The sequence below is a fragment of the Sinohyriopsis cumingii genome, chromosome 10 (genome assembly GCF_028554795.1).
Source record: "Sinohyriopsis cumingii isolate HCF-2022 chromosome 10, ASM2855479v2, whole genome shotgun sequence".
Taxonomy (NCBI): domain Eukaryota; kingdom Metazoa; phylum Mollusca; class Bivalvia; order Unionida; family Unionidae; genus Sinohyriopsis; species Sinohyriopsis cumingii.
The window spans coordinates 71241247-71260655 of record NC_142970.1 but is presented as its reverse complement, the minus strand read 5'-3'; the positions used below and the strand labels follow the sequence as shown (position 1 = coordinate 71260655).

General features: G+C 35.8%; 2 protein-coding genes across 2 annotated transcripts in view; both read right to left on the bottom strand.

The window, feature by feature from the left end:
* Nucleotides 1-19409, bottom strand: part of LOC149790372 (uncharacterized) — a 273840-nt gene that overhangs the window by 169526 nt on the left and 84905 nt on the right. Inside the window, exons 15-21 of the mRNA XM_089973208.1 lie at nt 17042-17269; nt 14509-14721; nt 13480-13754; nt 11751-11901; nt 11381-11593; nt 3875-4028; nt 2043-2299 (exon numbers count right to left, since the gene is read on the bottom strand). Coding sequence (XP_089829334.1) covers nt 2043-2299; nt 3875-4028; nt 11381-11593; nt 11751-11901; nt 13480-13754; nt 14509-14721; nt 17042-17269 — 1491 coding nt within the window. The remainder of the gene's footprint in view (nt 1-2042; nt 2300-3874; nt 4029-11380; nt 11594-11750; nt 11902-13479; nt 13755-14508; nt 14722-17041; nt 17270-19409) is intronic.
* On the bottom strand, nt 4639-8967 carry LOC149790373 (uncharacterized). The gene is made up of 2 exons (XM_089972423.1): nt 7589-8967; nt 4639-5903 (listed from the first exon to the last, which is right to left on the bottom strand). Exon 1 carries the CDS (start codon nt 8938-8940, stop codon nt 7621-7623), a length of 1320 nt encoding a protein of 439 aa, XP_089828549.1. The 5' UTR covers nt 8941-8967; the 3' UTR covers nt 4639-5903; nt 7589-7620.

The window sequence follows — 19409 nt, the reverse complement described above, 5'->3', positions numbered from 1 at the left end:
CACATGAACACTAACCATATATTGTTTTGTGCTACGCTTGATCACATGAACACTAGTCATATAGTTTTGTTCTACATTCAATCACATGAACACTAGCCATATATTGTTTTGTGCTACGTTCAATCACGTGAACACTAGCCATACATTGCTTTGTGCTGCATTCAATAACAGGAACACTAGCCATACACTGCGTTGTGCTGCATTCAATCACATGAACACTAGTCATACATTTCTTTGTGCTACATTCAATCACAAGAACAGTAGTGATACATATCTTTGTGCTGCGTTCAATGTTTTTCCTTCTAGCTGTGGTCAAGATGTTCTGTCATAATGGTTGCTTATCTTTATCCATGAAAGGCAAGCTGACTACATATACAAATATTTCGACATTACAGATATTTCAAAATTGCTGATATTTTCAATGATCAAAATTACACTGTTAAACCTCCATTACTTTTCTACACCTGCATCTATGTCAAGATATTAAACGATCACATGCTAAGAATGAGGAAAGAAAATAAACGAAAATACTAGGCCCCCTAATAATGTGTGTGTGCTCTTTCTACTGATTTCCTTCTTGATTCTTCTAGTTCAGAGTGTCTTCCTTATTGTCTCATTCACCCTACATTTGTAAAATCTGTGAAAGTACAGACATTCAAGAAATGAGACATATTTTCTTATTAATCTTTGTCATTAATGTGTTTTCATCTCATTAGATGATACTTATGTGCGATAATGCATATTAACGTCAGATTTGTAGTTTTCATGGCTATTGTTGTTTGTAGTCGGACTCTACTTATAAATGAATAAGTATTACACTTCATAAACATAACTGATAAATTTGAAATGAATTGATCTATGTACAGATTAATCTTGTCTATTCAACAGCTAGCATAGTTTTGTCTATTCAACATCTGTTTATTCAGCAACTAGTCTAGTCTCATCTATCAATTTCTATTTATTTAAAAATGAGCCTAGTCTTGTCTATTCAACCACTAGCTTAGTCCTGTCTGTTTATTGATTCAGCCACTAGCCTAGTCTTGTCTATTCAACCACTAGCTTAGTCCTGTCTGTTTATTGATTCAGCCACTAGCCTAGTCTTGTCTATTCAACAACTAGCTTAGTCCTGTCTGTTTATTGATTCAGCCACTAGCCTGGTCTTGTCTATTCAACAACTAGCCTAGTCTTGTCTATTTAACCACTTGCCTTGTCTCATCCAATCAACCTCTGTTTATTCAACAACTAATCTAGTCTTGTATATTTAACAACAAGCCTAGACTTGTCTATTCAACCACTAGCCTAGTCATGTCTATTTAACCACTTGCCTAGTCCTATCTACACAACCAATGGTGTAGTCTTGCCTATTCAACCACTAGACTAGTCTTGTCTACTCAACCACTAAGTCTTATCTATTTAACTTCAATCTATTCAGGCCCAGTCCTGTCGATTCAACCACTAGCCTAGTCTTATCTATTAAACTTCAATTTATTCAGGCAATAGCCTAGTCATGTCTATTCAACCGCAAGCAAAGTCTTGTCTGTTCAACTTCTTTCTATTCAACAACAGTCATGCCATGTGCACTGAACCTCTTTTTGCTAATACTGCAATGCTTATTTAGTTTTCAAAAGCTTATTGTATTATGTAGGAATTCCCCACCCTCAATCTAAGTACAGTATCTAAATTACTCAAATATATCATCATTGTTACTCATTTTCTGAATAAGTAAACATGAACTGTGAGGTGGATTTTTATTCAATACCGTGATTCTATTCAGGGCTACCTTATTATATTCTTCAAAACTGAAGAGTGGCTATTCACAGAAATCTATGTTTCTTTACTATGATCCCTTCATGAAACTGATTGGAGGGCTTTAAAACAAAAAGTCCATTTAATAAATGATAGGGTCGGCCCAATATGTTTTTGAAAAAGGTTTGTAATGCATTCATAAAATGGTAAACTTGTCCTGGTGCATTAAATCAGCACATCTTACCAATGCAGCAAAGAAACACTGTACAAGAATTAGATACAAAACTGAACATTACCTCTGGGTCTACCTCCAAAACTTTACCCAGGGAAGGAAGCTGGACATCATGGATGTAGGGTGAAGAGTATGCAATCATGAATTCTCCCGCAGTATTGGTGACTTTGATGGCAACATAGTACTCATGGTGTCCATGTAGCTGCCAGTCAAGGGAATCAAGAGAAACGGCTGTGCATGTTGGAGAGGAAGTCAAGGTACAATCTCCACCAGAGGACAATGGACGGTAGTTAAGTATTGACGTTGCAGTATTGTTTTCTCCTTAAAATTGAATGCATTAATGTTTGACATAATGTTATACAGAATAAACTGATTTAGATTTATCGCAAACATTTACTTTAGCATCATCAAATTGTCATTAATACATTTAAACATAAATCAGACATTTTATATACACTGAACATTGATACTACAACACCTATAGATGCCTTTCTTTAGTGAATACTATCGTAAAAATAAAGATTCTTCTCAAAATTTATATAGATTTTGTGCTAATACAAAACTGAGATTTACAGTACAGTATATATGGGAGACTTATAGTACATACTTTATAGCTACAGTATATAATAGATTGTACAGAGTAGTAATTATTCCATTGAGCCTTGGTGGCTGAGAGTTGTTAACACGAAGGACTCAAGATCAGGAGGTTGTGGGTTTACATTCTACCCCAAACCAGTCCAGGTCACATGCCATCATGTGTCCCTGGGCAAGACACTTTTAGTCTCTCTGGTTCAGCATTAGTCTTTAATGTGCTGATAAGCCCTTACAAACACATCAATTAATCCATAAATCCTTACTCTACCAAAATCCCAATGTGGAAGATGGGATGGAACTTGATAGCATATTATTGTATCAGGTATACTTTGGTTATTTATTCCATAGTGTAAAAAAATTGTATACTATCCTAGGTTTACAAATGCAGAGATGTTAGAGTGATTTCTAAAGTGTGGCAGCTATTTTTGAAGCAAGAAGCACTTGGTCCACTGAGAGCTATTTGAAGAACAAGTCCCATGGATGGCTATGTCAGGAATAAGTCCCATGATGGGGAAGGATACAAATGAAGGCATGGAGGACTTTGTCCATTGACAATTATGCAAGGAACAAGACACATGATTGGGAAAAATACAAAAGGAGGTAGAGCTGACTTTGTCCACTGAGGACTATTTCAGGGAAAACCCTTGTGAAGGAGAGAACTGTAACTTAATTTCTTTCCTTGTGAAAAGCAATCTCACAGAATATTTTTCACAACAAAATAATTTATAATGTGGTGATGATATCAGTAAATTAAAGAGGCTTTCTTCCCAACACTGATACTTATACCTTGAATAGATCCAAGTTAGGCAGATATTAGTTTACCACTGCCATACACATGTAAATTAAATGACTGTCCAAAATTTAGGATGTCCCAGTTGCCCAGGTTCAGATGGTCATGTTTAGATTAAATTCCTCAAAACTATGATGTAATAATTTATACTAAACACTGATATGTCAAAGCTGGTTCATTGACAAAATTGCTGTGAATCCACTATTATTTATGATGACCAAAAACTATGACTATAGCGATACAAAGAAAAGCAAATGTCAGCAAAGTGAATACTCGATCATTTGTGGAGTGCTAATTTAGTGTATTGCATAGTTTCCACATAAAAAACAAATTTAAAGATCCAACGAAGAATGTCGTTGACATGAATGTTAGGTTTAGATGAGTCATAACCACAAATTTATGTCCTCAGGATGATGTAATGTTTTGAAAAATAATAACCTCAAAAATAGATAAATTCTGAGTATTATACTTACATCTATATTTTATTTCACATGATTGGCTATATTTCTTACCAACAGCAAATTCAAACTTCATGGAAAATATGTCTTCACTGTCTATGAAGGCGCCAGCAGGCCATGTGGCAACAAGGTACTTTCCTGATAAGTGTGCAGCAATGGAGCCACTAAACTCTGGGGGTGTTGTATCCACCAGAATAGGTCCTATTTTCTGCAGTGAGGAATGTGATTTTATAAATAAAACATCCAATTTACAAAAACCAATTTTTGGAATAAAACATGATTTTTTTAAAAATAATACCAATCATTGTAGGTCAAGAACACCAACTACCTTGAGAATTTAGTCCCCTCAAGCTAAAAGAAGTAGTCACCATACCTTTGGGGTTGTTTTATGAAAAAATGTGCAACAAAGCCATTTACTTGTCTAGACAAAAGTCAGATAAGAGTGGTTTCCCTTTGGCTAGAGATTCTGGTGCCAATTTGATAAATTAAACAAGACTTACCAAGTCGAAGTTTGATTGTAATTTCATGAACCCCATAAGTGCCTTAGTGATCACATGAGATGAGATGACGCTGGTCACGTGGTTGGTCAGTCTTGAGAGCAAAAGAAATGGAAGCCTCAATGTGTTATTGGGTGGGAAGTATTAAGGGTGGGCATGTGATCACTAAGGCACTTATGGGGTTCATGAAATTACAATCAAACTTCGACTTGGTAAGTCTTGTTTAATTTATCAATTTCACTTCCCCCATAAGTGCCTCGTGATCCCATGAGATTTCAGAGCGAGGCTTCCATTTATGGAATTGATTAACAACAAGTAAAACCCGAAAAAGAAGAAATTTTATATGTTGATATCAAAGCAGACAACCCAAAATTAAGATGTACATTTCATTACCATTATACAATTCTGGATGCAGACAAAACCTTTGTACTGAATTCAGTCTGGTCTGTAACAGGCTTCTTATAAAATTTCCTGAAAGTACAGGCACTAGCCCAGCCAGCTGCCTTCAAAATTGTACCCAATGGTACCCCTTTTGCACAGGCTGCAGAAACAGATGCAGCCCTTGTGCTATGAGCCTGGAAAACTGTGGTATCAATACCAGACTTTCTCATAACAGTCTTTATCCAGTTTGATATTGTGCTTTTGGCAACTTTTTTATGTGGAGATTGTGTGCTGATAAATAACTGTGTTTCAGAATTTCTCAAAAACTTAGTCCGTTGCAAATAACACTGTAAACAAGAAACAACACACAATTTTTTGTCAAAAGGATAAGATTCAAAAACAAAAGGTTCCAGGTGTTTACCTGGTTTAGATTGTTTCAGCAATGAAGAAATGTGTATTTGTACACTGTTTACACCAAATTTAATGCCATTTGTCTGCATAAGGTGAAGTGTCTGACACCTCTGTCCTGTCAACAAAGCAAGCAGCATGACTAACTTCATAGTAAGTTCCTGTAACGATAATTGGTCATTGCCTTGTAAAGAGAGAAAATAGTTAAACACAAGCCGCACATCCCACACAAAAGTGTATTTTGGAAATGAAGGCTTTGCAATGAACACTCCTCTCATAAATCTCTTAAGTAAAATATTCTTGCCGAGTCTGGATTTAGAAGTAAGACTAACTAATGATGAAATTGCAGATCTAGCTGTATTTACAGAACTATAACCTAAACCTCTATCTACTAATTCTGTTAAAAACTCTATAACAATAGTCACAGGTGGGTCAAATGGATTAATCTGTCGCTGATTTGAAAATAGCATCCACTTTTGGAGATGACCCCAATACTGTTTTTTAGTTGATGTTCTCCATGAATTGATGATGAGGCAGGCAGCCCTCTCTGATAATCCTTGACTTTTGAGTGCTGTCCTGATAAGTGAAAAACACCCATCTTCAATTTTTGGAGGGGGTGTCGTCGTTGTGGATTGTGTGCCAAGTGTAGAATGTCTTGTGGACGTGGCAGTAGAAAACAAGGACCGACTACAGCATGCAGGAGACTCGGAAACCAGGGTTGCGTTGTCCATAGTGGTGCCACCAAAATAACATCTGCTTCGTCTTGGGCCATTTTTTGCAGCACTGCTCCCAACATACTGAAAGGTGGAAAACAATAATGACGATTGTAATTCCATTTTAAAGAAAAAGCATCAACTGCTATAGCTTTTGGGTCAGGTCGGTATGAAACATAACTCGGAACTTGGTGATTTAGCCTGGAAGCAAATAAATCCACATCTATGTGCCCATACACTTTAATGATTGCATTGAAGACTGTAGCACTTAACTTCCATTCAGAATCATCATTTATGTTTCTAGACAATCTATCTGCATCACAATTTAGTGTTCCCGGCAAATGAGAAACACTTAACCAGATACCCCTAACTGTACACCACAGCCAGATATCACGCGATAATTTATGCAGTTTAGAAATGCGGCCCCCCATTTTTTTCACATATGAAACTGCTACAGAGTTATCCATGTAGATGCGCACATGTGTGTTCGTCACTTTGGAACAAAAAGATTGTAATGTCAAAAAACATGCTTTCAGTTCCAAGAAATTAATATGATACAGTTGTTCCTCTTGATCCCAATGACCACCTGTTTCAGCTTTGGTTGTATGATTTACTCCCCCCCAACCAACAAGGGAGCTGTCACTGGTCAAGACAACTTGTGGTTCACCATGTGAAACCACTTTATAACTGGCGGACACATTAGATATCCACCAAGATATACACTGTCGGCTCTCTTCCGAAAGAGACAAATAAGCATCGAAATTACCTTTATGTATCTTTAAGTATTTATCTTTTTCATGTTCTAGATCTTTATAATATAAAGGTGCATACTCTACGCCTGGTTCGCAAGCAACAAGCATTCCCACAAGTTGAGCTAATTCACGAATAGTGATGTTCCGTTTCCGCAATATGTCAGAACAATGAGCAACGATACTGTCTGCTTTATCTTGAGTTAGTCGGACAGTCATTGTGACAGAGTCTAGCAAAAATCCAACAAATACTATTTTTTGGGTGGGTTCAAACACAGATTTTCTGGGGTGAACGGTTAAGCCCAAGCCATGAAATGTACGAACTGTTTCCATAACATTTTGCCTACACTGATCAAAAGATGCCCCTAACAAACAACTATCGTCAATGTATGCCACATTTGTGAACCCTTTTTGTCTCAATGATGCAAAAACTGGCTTCAGTAGCTTGGTGAAAACGCGTGGTGCAGATGCCAAACCATTTGGCAAACAGGTAAATTCATATATATTCCCAAACCACTGAAAACGCAAATATTTCCTATGTATCTGAGCCACAGGAACAGAATAGTAGGCATCCTTCAAATCAACAGATGCAAAGAAACAATTTTTTCTCATGGCATTAACAGCTGTTTTCAAAGTTTCCATTTTAAAATGTATCTTCTCAACATTTGTATTGAATTGTTTTAAATTCAAAATAAGTCTCATAGACCCATCTTTTTTAGGTCTAATAAAAATGTTTGAAAAATACTGTCCAGGTTTTGAATAAACTTTACGAATAATACCTTTTGCAAGAAAATTATTAATTTCAGCATTTATCAGTTTCTCTTCAGTTATTGAGACTTTAAGTTGGTTAGGTATACACGTTTGCACAGGTTGCTGTTCAAACTCTATTTCATAGCCTTTCACAGTATTCAGAATCCAAGGATCTGAAGTAATATTCTGCCATGCATCAAACCATGCTGAAATTTTCCCAGCAACAAAATTGTCAGGTGTATTGATCATACAAGAAACATATGTACTTACATGAGGCTGCATACAAATAGCCTGGGAAGATCTTACTGATCCTTCCGATGTTTGAGAAATCCAGTTCCTTGTTTCTGGACTTTTTTGAAACCCTGTCTCCAGCGATGATTTTGCTGCCCCTGATAATTTCGGTGCCGGAGGTGTCCGGTCCGTGAATAAGAACGTCCTAAAAAAGGTACATTGCTTTTAAAATTTGATGCCACCTGACGTTTTGCTGCTTCTTGTTGCTTTTTTCCCAGCAGCTGAGTCCCAGCCTTCTGGGATTCATTTAGCTTAGTTACCTGCCCATTCAGGTTATCTCCAAAAAGCCAGTCTGTGATGGGATTCGATGCAGCACAGATGGGCTGATACATGTCGGTTAGCTCAGGTTTTATTAAGTCACGACGCTTAAAACTGAAGTCGCTGAACAAAAACGATGACATTTTAAAAGTATCCATGACAAGGTCCCTAACTGAATCTAACGGCAATTCTCGAAGATTGTTTCTATGCTTTTTGAACAATTCCAATGCCCTTAAGGTAGGGACCAAAATTTGCCCTAACTGAGTTTGCAACTTTTGCAGTAGTATATCCACACTCTTTGCCTGTTTTGACATTGCATTCCAGACCTCAATATTGACTCTTGGCACCTTTAAATTGTCACAATTGCCTGGTCTGGGATACTTCTCCTGCAAGGGTTTTAGCTTGTCGGAGGTTAACACAGAACGTAGTCCTTTATTGAGGACTTCCGCTAATTTGTCATCCACATTTGGACCAGCTTTTTGATGTTCCAGGACAAAACTTTCCAAGTCCGTAAACAAATCATCATCATCATTTGCACTGACCTCTGAATCTGCATCTGGCATAATTAAACCTGCAACATCCACATCCGAGTCGACGTCCCCTTTATCGTGCACAGTGTCCAAATCCTTTTCAAACTGCCCTAGGTGTGCCGATCCTGCAGAAACCGCAGTTGATGTGTTTGGCATTTGGGTTTGATTAGAAACACTCGCCAAGATCTGTTCCATTTTTGTCATGCGCGCATGCATTTTGGACACAACATCCGCGTTTTGTGTCCACAACTGACATTGCATGGCCAATTCTTTATCCAGGGTAGCCATATTGATTGTTTGGGCGGAAATCACGTGACTTGCGCCAGTATCAGACAATGACGTCATGTCTTCTTGTCGTAATGGTCGACTTAATGTAGCTTTCCCCAGCTGCCCAACATGTGCCCCACTAGACCTCATACCTATGGTGGCAGTTGCTGATGGCGAATGCATTCGTTTCCCCATCAGACCCGTACCGGAAACCGTACTCACATCATCTGTGACGTTTCCTTTGCGTTTGCGACAATTTTTGAGTATTTCACTCATTAAGCCTGTCCCCTCTGGGAACTGCCTTGGGTGGTCCACACCCTCCATTTTCTTGACACTGAAGTTCACTGAAAACTCGCAAAAGTTGGGAAACTATCTGCAACACTTTGCCTCTGCAAAGGTGCAACCCAGTTTGCGGAAATTAGTGCTTCGGAATGCACAAACCCGATGACTGCCAAACTTTTCTCCCGCAGTCGTATATTACGCTGTTAATTTTTGGTGTTTTCTTCTTTAATTTGCTCCCAAACTGTACTCTTCATGCAACCGTTGTTCTCTGACCAACCACGTGACCAGCGTCATCTCATCTCATGGGATCACGAGGCACTTATGGGGGAAGTGAAATTCAATCATCAGTTATGTCTTTATCTAGAATAAGCACATCTGAGTGGTAAGCATCTGTACAAGACTTGAGGGTTTATGTTTTTAACATGCTCTGCTGCCTTTTTGTAAGGTGAATGTTTATTTCTTACTGCAGACTGTAGGATTTGTACACATTTACTGAGATGTTTGTAAGGTGAATGTTTATTTCTTACTGCAGACTGTAGGATTTGTACACATTTACTGTACACATTTACTGAGATGTTTAATGTAAGGTGAATGTTTATTTCTTACTGCAGACTGTAGGATTTGTACACATTTACTGTACACATTTACTGAGGTGTTTGTAAGGTGAATGTTTATTTCTTACTGCAGACTGTAGGATTTGTACACATTTACTGTACACATTTACTGAGATGTTTGTAAGGTGAATGTTTATTTCTTACTGCAGACTGTAGGATTTGTACACATTTATTGAGATGTTTAATGTAAGGTGAATGTTTATTTCTTACTGTAGACTGTAGGATTTGTACATATTTACTGTACACATTTACTGAGGTGTTTGTAAGGTGAATGTTTATTTCTTACTGCAGACTGTAGGATTTGTACACATTTACTGTACACATTTACTGAGGTGTTTGTAAGGTGAATGTTTATTTCTTACTGCAGACTGTAGGATTTGTACACATTTACTGTTCACATTTACTGAAATGTTTAATGTAAGGTGAATGTTTATTTCTTACTGCAGACTGTAGGATTTGTACACATTTACTGTACACATTTACTGAGATGTTTAATGTAAGGTGAATGTTTATTTCTTACTGCAGACTGTAGGATTTGTACATATTTACTGTACACATTTACTGAGGTGTTTGTAAGGTGAATGTTTATTTCTTACTGCAGACTGTAGGATTTGTACACATTTACTGTATACATTTACTGAGATGTTTGTAAGGTGAATGTTTATTTCTTACTGCAGACTGTAGGATTTGTACACATTTAGATATAATTGTAGAGAGCCATTTGTGCACTAAATTGACATATATATGAGATATTTCTTACTTTTTTTAAACTATAAAACACAAAACAAAACAAGTGATAAATCTGACGAGTAACAATGTTATAAATCTCAAACTCAAACTTGAACTTAAATTTTCTAGTTTGTTCATTAATATTTGGTTTGAAATACTACATGTACTTTTTTTTAAAGGATTTAGCTGAATCAGCAGATCGAATGCAAGCAGAAAGTGAGTTCTAGATCTTTGCTCCTGAATACTGTAGACTTCCTTTGAATTGTTCAATGTAAGGTTTTGCTGTTAAAACTCAATCATAGATGATAGGAAGATGATATTTAGGATAACAATATAGACATGTACTCTGGATAATCAACTTTGATACATTTAAAAATTAGAACTGCATTCAGAAAATTTATTCTCTCATCTATTTTTAACCGTTTTAATTCTGCAAACATGTCTGATGATGATGCATCAATGGGGACCTAAAGAATCTGCCATGCTGCCCATTTTTTAAGCTTGTGATTTCTGTCAATTAATGTGAAGTATATAAGCATTAAATTAAGGCTAAAAAATACCCAGGTGACCCTACTGCACTTGTTTTAAAATAAGGGTTGGTAGGATTTGTAAAAAAGTTTTTAAAATTATTAAAATTTATATATATATATATATATATATATATATATATATATATATATATATATATATATATATATATATATATATATATATAGAATGAGGGGAAATAAGTGCTAGGGTCAGCAATGAGAAACTGGGACAGTCAGCTGACTGGGAACATTTTTCTGGCCTAAAGAATTCTGAAGTCCTTTGTCAGGTACTTTTTAAAAATTCTACTAAGCAATGAAATTTTAGATGTGAAGTATCTACAGACATTGTTTATTTGCTTGATGATATTTGATGGCAGATCAGTATCCTTTGTATAAACCTGAAAGCCCTTAATGCCAGAAAGCACTCAGCTAATTTTGGCTGAAAATGGTTTTGTGGGTTTTTTTAAACAGAAATTTCTGATGCAACACAGGTGATGGATCATAATGAATAAGGTCGCTGGGCCTTATGGCCATGTAAGCAACCAAAAAATCATAACTTGCCTTCACTGTGGTTACAGATGATTTACTTATTGCCTTCACTAGAATGTAAAACACCTCCCCTTCCTGTATGTTTGGATGCAGAATTTGGTGATGCGTATGCTGATTGGTTGACCTAAAGGTCATAAGATCATCTGGAGCACCAGTGGATGACAGGCCAACCTCATAGTCATGGATACCAGCAGATCCATTGATTACTCTCCAAACCAGGTTAATCTATTAAAAATTAAATAAATAATAAGCAGATGTATTAAACAACTTTTCATTTTTTAAAAATATATGAGAACAGTTATGTAATTTTAAAAATTAACCTACATATTTACATTTTAAAAAATTTCTTTACAAAACTTTAAAAATTACCCAAACTACTTACAGCATGAGTAGAAGGCAGAACTCCTCCAAGACTGTTTGGTACACCACTGTATTGGTCACAGACTGTATCATTGTACTCATCTACTATGGTGTCATTTGGATGTCGCTGCTTGGGAAGGTCATCAAAAAAGGAAAGCAAGGTAGCCTTGCTCCTGAAATGATTAAAAAAAAGTATTTGAAATCAGTTTAAAAGACCTATGCTTACAGACTGAAAAGAATTAAGACTATAACATTCTTCCTCTTAAATGCTTAATTCTGAAACCATCTCAGTGGATTTTTTGTAGCAAATAACAAGATTTTTGTGGCAGCCTTATCAGATGTTTGATTGGCATCATTTTATTTTTCACTTAGACTGAACCAGACACCATAAAAAGTCTTCTAGTGAAAACTCCATGTTGGTAAGACATTTCAATTATGATAAAAAGGATACGAAAATGAAGGCTTTGCAGAACACTGTCTGCTATTCCAACTCCATTAAAAATAAATCCCCAATGCATATTATCAGTACTTTAAACAAAAACTGCAAACACAATCCTAATTTTGCTGTAAAAAGAAATCAATACCACTCTCAGTGACACCTTCATCATACTATGTACTACAGGCCAAACAAAAAGTACACAAATCGTCTAGATGGGAAAAAAAATCTTTTGAAATGTTTACAATGTTGGACACTGTGTAACTGGAGATAATGTAATTATTATGATGTAATGGACAAGACATTAATGTTCGACATTGTGTAGCTAAAGATAATGAGATTATTATGAAGTGAATGACAAGACATCACTGTTGGACACCGTAGCTATAGATAATGAGATTATAATGATGTAGGTAACAAGACATCACTGTTGGACACTGTGTAGCTATAGATAATGAGATTATTATGATGTAAATGACAAGACATTACTGTTGGACACTGTGTAGCTATGGATAATGATATTATTATGATGTGAATGACAAGACATCACTGTTGGACACTGCACAGCTGGTGATAATGTAATTATTATGATGTAACTGACAAGACATTAATGTTCAACATTGTGTAGCTAAAGATAATGAGATTATTATGAAGTGAATGACAAGACATTACTGTTGGACACTGTGTAGCTACAGATAATGAGATTATCATGATGTGAATGACAAGACATTACTGTTGGACACTGTAGCTAGATATAATGAAATTATTATGATGTGAATGACATAGACAGACAATGTGATATATATTCCCCCATTATGCATAGGGGAAGGGTGGACAGGAAGCACTGTATCATGACAACTAGGTCACAGTGACCTAGTTTTTTATATGGCTAAGTTACAATTGTTAAGATGCATCCACACACCAATTTTCATGTGTAGGTTTAAAAAGGATCCAAAATATTCAGGGTATTATAAATGAATGAACACAAACAAAAAGAAAAGTTGTAATGCTCCTCCAAATTTCATTGGTAATAGGAATAAAATCTGAAAGCTTACATGAGCCAATCATGCCTTGTCCTTGTGCTGTCTATGTGGCACATTCATCCCAACTGTTTGCTTATGAATAAAACTGCACAGGTGTATGTCCAAAAATAACTTAAAAACTGAGTTGTCTCAAAACTGATTGCAGAGTCCAAAATCATAGCTATATGTGTGGTATTAATATACAGTATGGGGTCAGCAAACAAACCATAGCTAGATGTGTGGTATTAACATGCAATGATTTAAGTTGAACAAAGATCTATTTCAGTACAAACCGACACGCCTGTGTGGGCCGGTAAACCTTTCTGACAAATCTGTCTCTGGACAGAAGCCAGATATTGCCCTGGCCATCGTTGATCGATCCTGGTACAGCCCTTGCTCCAGTTATTTCCACTTCAATCACACTGGGTGTAAATGTATCAATGACTACTCCATCAGAACACACAAGATCTGAGGGTTCTAAGGCATGATTGTATGCAGCAACTGTAATGTAGTATTTCCCTTCCTTTGGGGCAGTGAAGGTAGCATGAGTGGTGGTGGTTTCAAAAGTCTACAAAGAAAATACATACATTTTAAAAGCAAATCCTATATTGGCAATCTTAGTGTATTATATAATTTAATTTGTTTGCTACCATAATAATGTTTTTTTGGCCATATTTTTTATGACATTTTCTTGCTTAGTCAGCTTGAATAAAATGCTCCTTAAAACTTTAAATATTCACGCTTTCTACAAGTGAAAGTTGACTGATTTTAAAGTCTTCATTGTACACTTACATTAATTTGATGTCCAAAACATTTAGTTTTCATGCACATGGTATCGCTATAAAAGAACCTACAATGAAACGTTTTGTAACCTTCTCTCCATAGATACAGAAAGTTGCTTTTTTATAATCATTGTCAGATGCTAAATGACACCAAGAATAAGTATTTTAAATGTTATCCTCTCCTAGAAAACTCTGTTTCTTATAATAACAAAACAAAATGAACATTTTGATTATCTCCAGTCAAAACAATACAAAAAAAAGTCATTGGGGAATGCAAACTTGGTTACTGTGAGCTAATTTTCTCCCAAAATGATCATAATGCTACCATAATCATTTGCTATTCAAATCAGGTCATCATTATCTACTTTTAGTTTAGTATCTTTGAATAGTACTCATTCAAATGAAATGTTTTAAAATTGTGTATGTGATAAGTGTGATAAATCAACCTGAAGAAAAACCTTAGAAAAAAACTGTCAAATCAGTAGTCAAGCCTAAAAAGAAGGCCAATGACCTAGTTCAGCCAGCAGAATGTGTACTAACCTGACTTCTCAATGGTGATTCAAGGACAAAATACTCCTTTCCCACACAGGTGTCTGCAAACTTGTATCTGTAGAACATTATGCCACTTTCCTTGTCAAAGAAACCATCCCAGTATGCATTAAGTGTCAGGCTCTGTTGAAAATCCACCTCTGGACTTCCTACAATCCCATCATGCACCACTCCTACATGTGGTGGAGAAGTATCTATTGTTATCTGTAAAATATTCATACTTGTAAGACTTATTGTAAAATATTTAATTTACCATGTATTTAAATTTCCCTATACAGCCAAACCTGTAATAATGGTCACAATGGCCATTCTAATCACCCCCACCCACAAAGTTCCTACAATGTTGTGTCATATTTAACAGTCACCTGCTTTATGTGCTCAGCAGCCAAGTGTTTCCTAACCAAACAATGGTTTCTATTCGCCTCATGCAGTCTCATTAACAAATCTGCAGGGACCTCTCAGTCTCTGGAAAATGTCTACAGGGACCTCTCAGTCTATGCAAACAAAACTTTTGCTTCATTAAAGAATATCATATGAATCCATGTGCAAACATTTCTTATCATGCTTGTACCCACTGTACACCAATGATCTTGTCAATGCAACTCAAGGCATCATAATGTCAAATGCAAAACTGGAACAGTTTGTATCATTAGAATAGAGGATCGAATCAATTTGTTTGGTTAGTGGGGAAAGTAGTGATACTCTGTGTGTGTGAATTAGATTTTTAATGTAGCTTTAACAATTTTTTAGTCATATCACTGCGATGTCTGCAGTGTGGCAGTTTATAGTGATGTCTAGCACTGGGGCATCATGCTGCAGACATGTAGCATGATGTCCCGCCCAGTCACATTATCCTGACACCAGGCCGACCAGTCCTAACACTAACCTCTTAATGTTCAGCGCCAAGCGAGGCAGCTGTTAGTACCATTTTTGTAAGTCTTTGGCATGACTCAGCCATGGATCGAACTCTATGTCTAATTTAAAGTTCATCTCAGAAAAGAGATGTGAGTTACATCCCTTTTAATTATGGTCATGGGTAATTCAATATTTAACTCTTGTCTGCACGGCAGGATAAGTACTTCTATCTTTGACTCCTTATTCATCACAGGTCTCTCAAACTAGCTGAATGTCTTCTGATCTGGGCAAGTTAAGCATTTGGGTAATCCAGATATTGTTTGAAGTGTGAACAGCTGTTTCCAAGCCTAATTTACACAAGTTGGCTGACCAACAAATCAGTCCTCTGTTTTACTGTCATATGTAGCTGTCAATCAGTAGTGAAATTAGTGCTCTGCCATAGTGCACAAAGAAACAAAGATCAGTGATTAGTTTAAGTCAGTGAGTATTCAATTTATGGGGGATTAAAGTGAGCACTGTAATCTTTTTTGGAACATACATTTTGGAGAGAACAACATATGTGTCTATTTTACGATTGTGAAAAACAGTGCACATAAAACAAAACTGATAATGTAATGCTACTACTACCACCACCACCACCACTACTACTACTAAAGATAATGATATTTTGTGCATGACATTTGTTCAAAAATCGATTCTGAAAGTTGAGACTGTGTACAAAGTTCATGGATGATTGCTATTAACAGGTTGCACTGCAATTCCATGATAATAATGTTGATCAACTTCATTTTGCATATAAATTACTTTTTGCAAAGTTCACAGAAGAACTGAATCCACAGAATGTGTGTGTGTGTGTGTGTTAATTAATATCCATATGATGGTACATTTGTATATGGGTGCATTTTCAAGCCAGAAATACATAAACAGGTATCATTTTCTTTATTACCTCTAATCTGTAATCTAATTAAGATGGGAAATGGATATTTTTAATGTAAGAATGAACGCTACACAATCAGGAAGGTTTGTGAAGTACTCTTATGTATGGACAGAAAATATCCAGTACATGAATAGAAGTTAAAGATTACTTTAGTGCATGCTATGGTACTTTTTTGGATCCTGGGTGGCACATTCCAATCCAAAATTCTATGTTACACCATCTTCCCAATAACAAGCCACCAAGGGTAAAATTTACTGACACTGGATTCCTTGCCTTAAATACCCATTTTTAAGACATTAAAATAACAAACAATGATAAATCTGCAAACTTAAATCAATAAACATGCATGATATCATAGGTGCCAAAAACTTAGGTTTCCAATACTTGACCTAACATTAACAGATGAATTCAAATATATAAAAGGAGTCACTGTAGTTCAGTTTGCAGAACATCCACCTCATAATGAAAGGGTCATGGATTTGATATTGGCTCAAGCCAAGTCGGTTATCTCAGTGTCTTTGGAAAAGTCACTTAACCCACCTTCCTCCACATATACAGGCCCAGTTGTATGTTACAAATGCTGTAATTAACCAAACTACATCAAATACATAATATTTTTGATAATGTAATTCAATAAAAAGACCAAAAATCTTCAATCCATATTAAGAGTAAGCACACAGGATATGTTTATTATCCAAATCTCATATTATCCTAGCACTGACACAAACATACCTTGAATGAAAGGACCGTCTTCAGTAGGGCTTTGTTGTACGTGGTTATCTCTATGAAATAATCATACTCATGGACACCCATATCTCTACCGGGGATGAGACCCTCTCCATCGTCCTTCATGTCAGGTTTAACTTGAAAGTGTTTGTGGTAGCAACCATCAAATGGAGTGCAGTAACAATTTGCTCCTCTGGCGTATGACCCATACTTTGCTTCACATGCCACTAAAGTCTTGATAAAAAAAAAATTCAGATCATCACACAATTATGTCACATGACTACTGAATCACATGACTGTTGTGTCACTGTGATGTAATTTATTTATGGGTATCAATGTTTTTACGGTTTTATCATTCATCATCTGTAAAAGAGGTCCTACTATTTTCGTATAATTATAAATGTACACAGACTTAAATTCATCATCTGTAGAAGAGGTCCTGCTATTTCCATATCATTATAATTGTACATGGACTTAAATTCATTGACTGTGGAAGAGGTCCTACTATTTCCATATCATTATAATTGTACAAGGACTGTGGAAGAGGTCCTACTATTTCCTAATCATTATAATTGTACATGGACTTAAATTTATGGACTGTGGAAGAGGTCCTACTATTTCCATATCATTATAATTGTACATGGACTTAAATTCATTGACTGTGGAAGAGGTCCTACTATTTCCATATCATTATAATTGTACATGGACTGTGGAAGAGGTCCTACTATTTCCTAATCATTATAATTGTACATGGACTTAAATTCATGGACTGTGGAAGAAGTCCTACTATTTCCATATCATTATAATTGTACACGGACTTAAATTCATATACTGTGGAAGAGGTCCCATATCTCTACCAGTGATGAGACCCTCTCCATCATTCCTTGATGTCAGGTTTAAGTTGAAAGTGTTTATGGTAGCAGCCATCAAATGGAGTGCAGTAACAATTTGCTCCTCTGGCGTATGACCCATACTTTGCTCCACATGCCAATAAAGTCTTGATAATGACAGCACTTGTATTATCACATGATTACTATATTAAATGACTGCTGTGATGCTGTAATGTAATTTATTTATATGGGTATCAATTGTTCTGACATTTTCATCACAACTTCAATTCATGGATTGTGGAAGAGGTTATACTGTTTCAATAACATTATATTTGTAAGAGGTCCTACTGTTTCAATAATATTATAATTGCAAGAGATCTGACTGTTTCCATATCATTATAACTGTAAGAGGTCTCACTGTTTCTGCATCATTATAAATACAAGAGGTCCTACTGTTTCCATATCATTATAATTGGAAGAGGTCCTACTGCTTCCATAACATTATAATTGTAAGAGGTTGTACTGTTTCCATAACATTATATTTGTAAGAGGTTGTACTGTTTCCATAACATTATAATTGTAAGAGGTCCTACTATTTCCATATCATTATAACTGTAAGACTGTCCTGTTTTTATAACATTATATTTGTAAGAGGTTGTACTGTTTCCATAACATTATAATTGTAAGAGGTCCTACTGTTTCCAGATCATTATAATTTGTAAGTCTGTCTTACTGTTTCCATAACATTATAATTGTGAGAGGTCCTACTGTTTCCATAACATTATAATTGTGAGAGATTGTACAGTTTCCTTAACATTATAATTGTACAAATTTATAGTCCGTATCAACCAAGAATTCCAACAAAATTGATACCCATTGAGAAATACTGAATTCACAACAGTTAGGTTAAAAAACTCATTTCATATATCATACAAATACAGTAAAGCCCATTTATCTTGACCTCAGTTATCTCAAGAACCCGTGTATGTCGAGTGTTTTGGTCCAGTCCTGAATAAAAATCCTTCTTTTTTGTGCTAATTTTTCCTACTTATCTTGACCCCTGTTAAGTCTATAACCCCATTATGTTGGGTAAAAGTCATGGTCCAAAGTAGCATGTGGACCCGCTTAATTTGACGAAATGCAATGACCATTTCAGAAAAATTTTACAGCAAATGATCCAGCATTTCTGCTACTACCAGTACCTCATACTGGCAGATTTTACCAGTACAAATGCTAATCAGTTAATCTCATTGATGCATGGTTTATCACTTGCATAGAGTGGAGAAAATTAAGTTGTAAACAATACCTTTACAGGAGCTGCATTCATAATGGACACAATCACATGTCAACACCATGAAAATATAGTTTGTTCCACATAACATAGCAAATTTTATCTAATCTGTAACTCGGTAAATTATCAGATCAACATCATTAAATGTAGCTCAAATACCTCATTCTTTTCACACTATATATTTAAAACAAATTAGGTACTTTCAGCTACATTTAATGACATTATCCTGAAAATTGATAGAATTATAGATAGG

Coding starts and splice junctions, on each gene's coding strand:
- LOC149790373 (XM_089972423.1), bottom strand. CDS start 8,940: ATGAGTGAAATACTCAAAAATTGTCGCAAACGCAAAGGAAACGTCACA.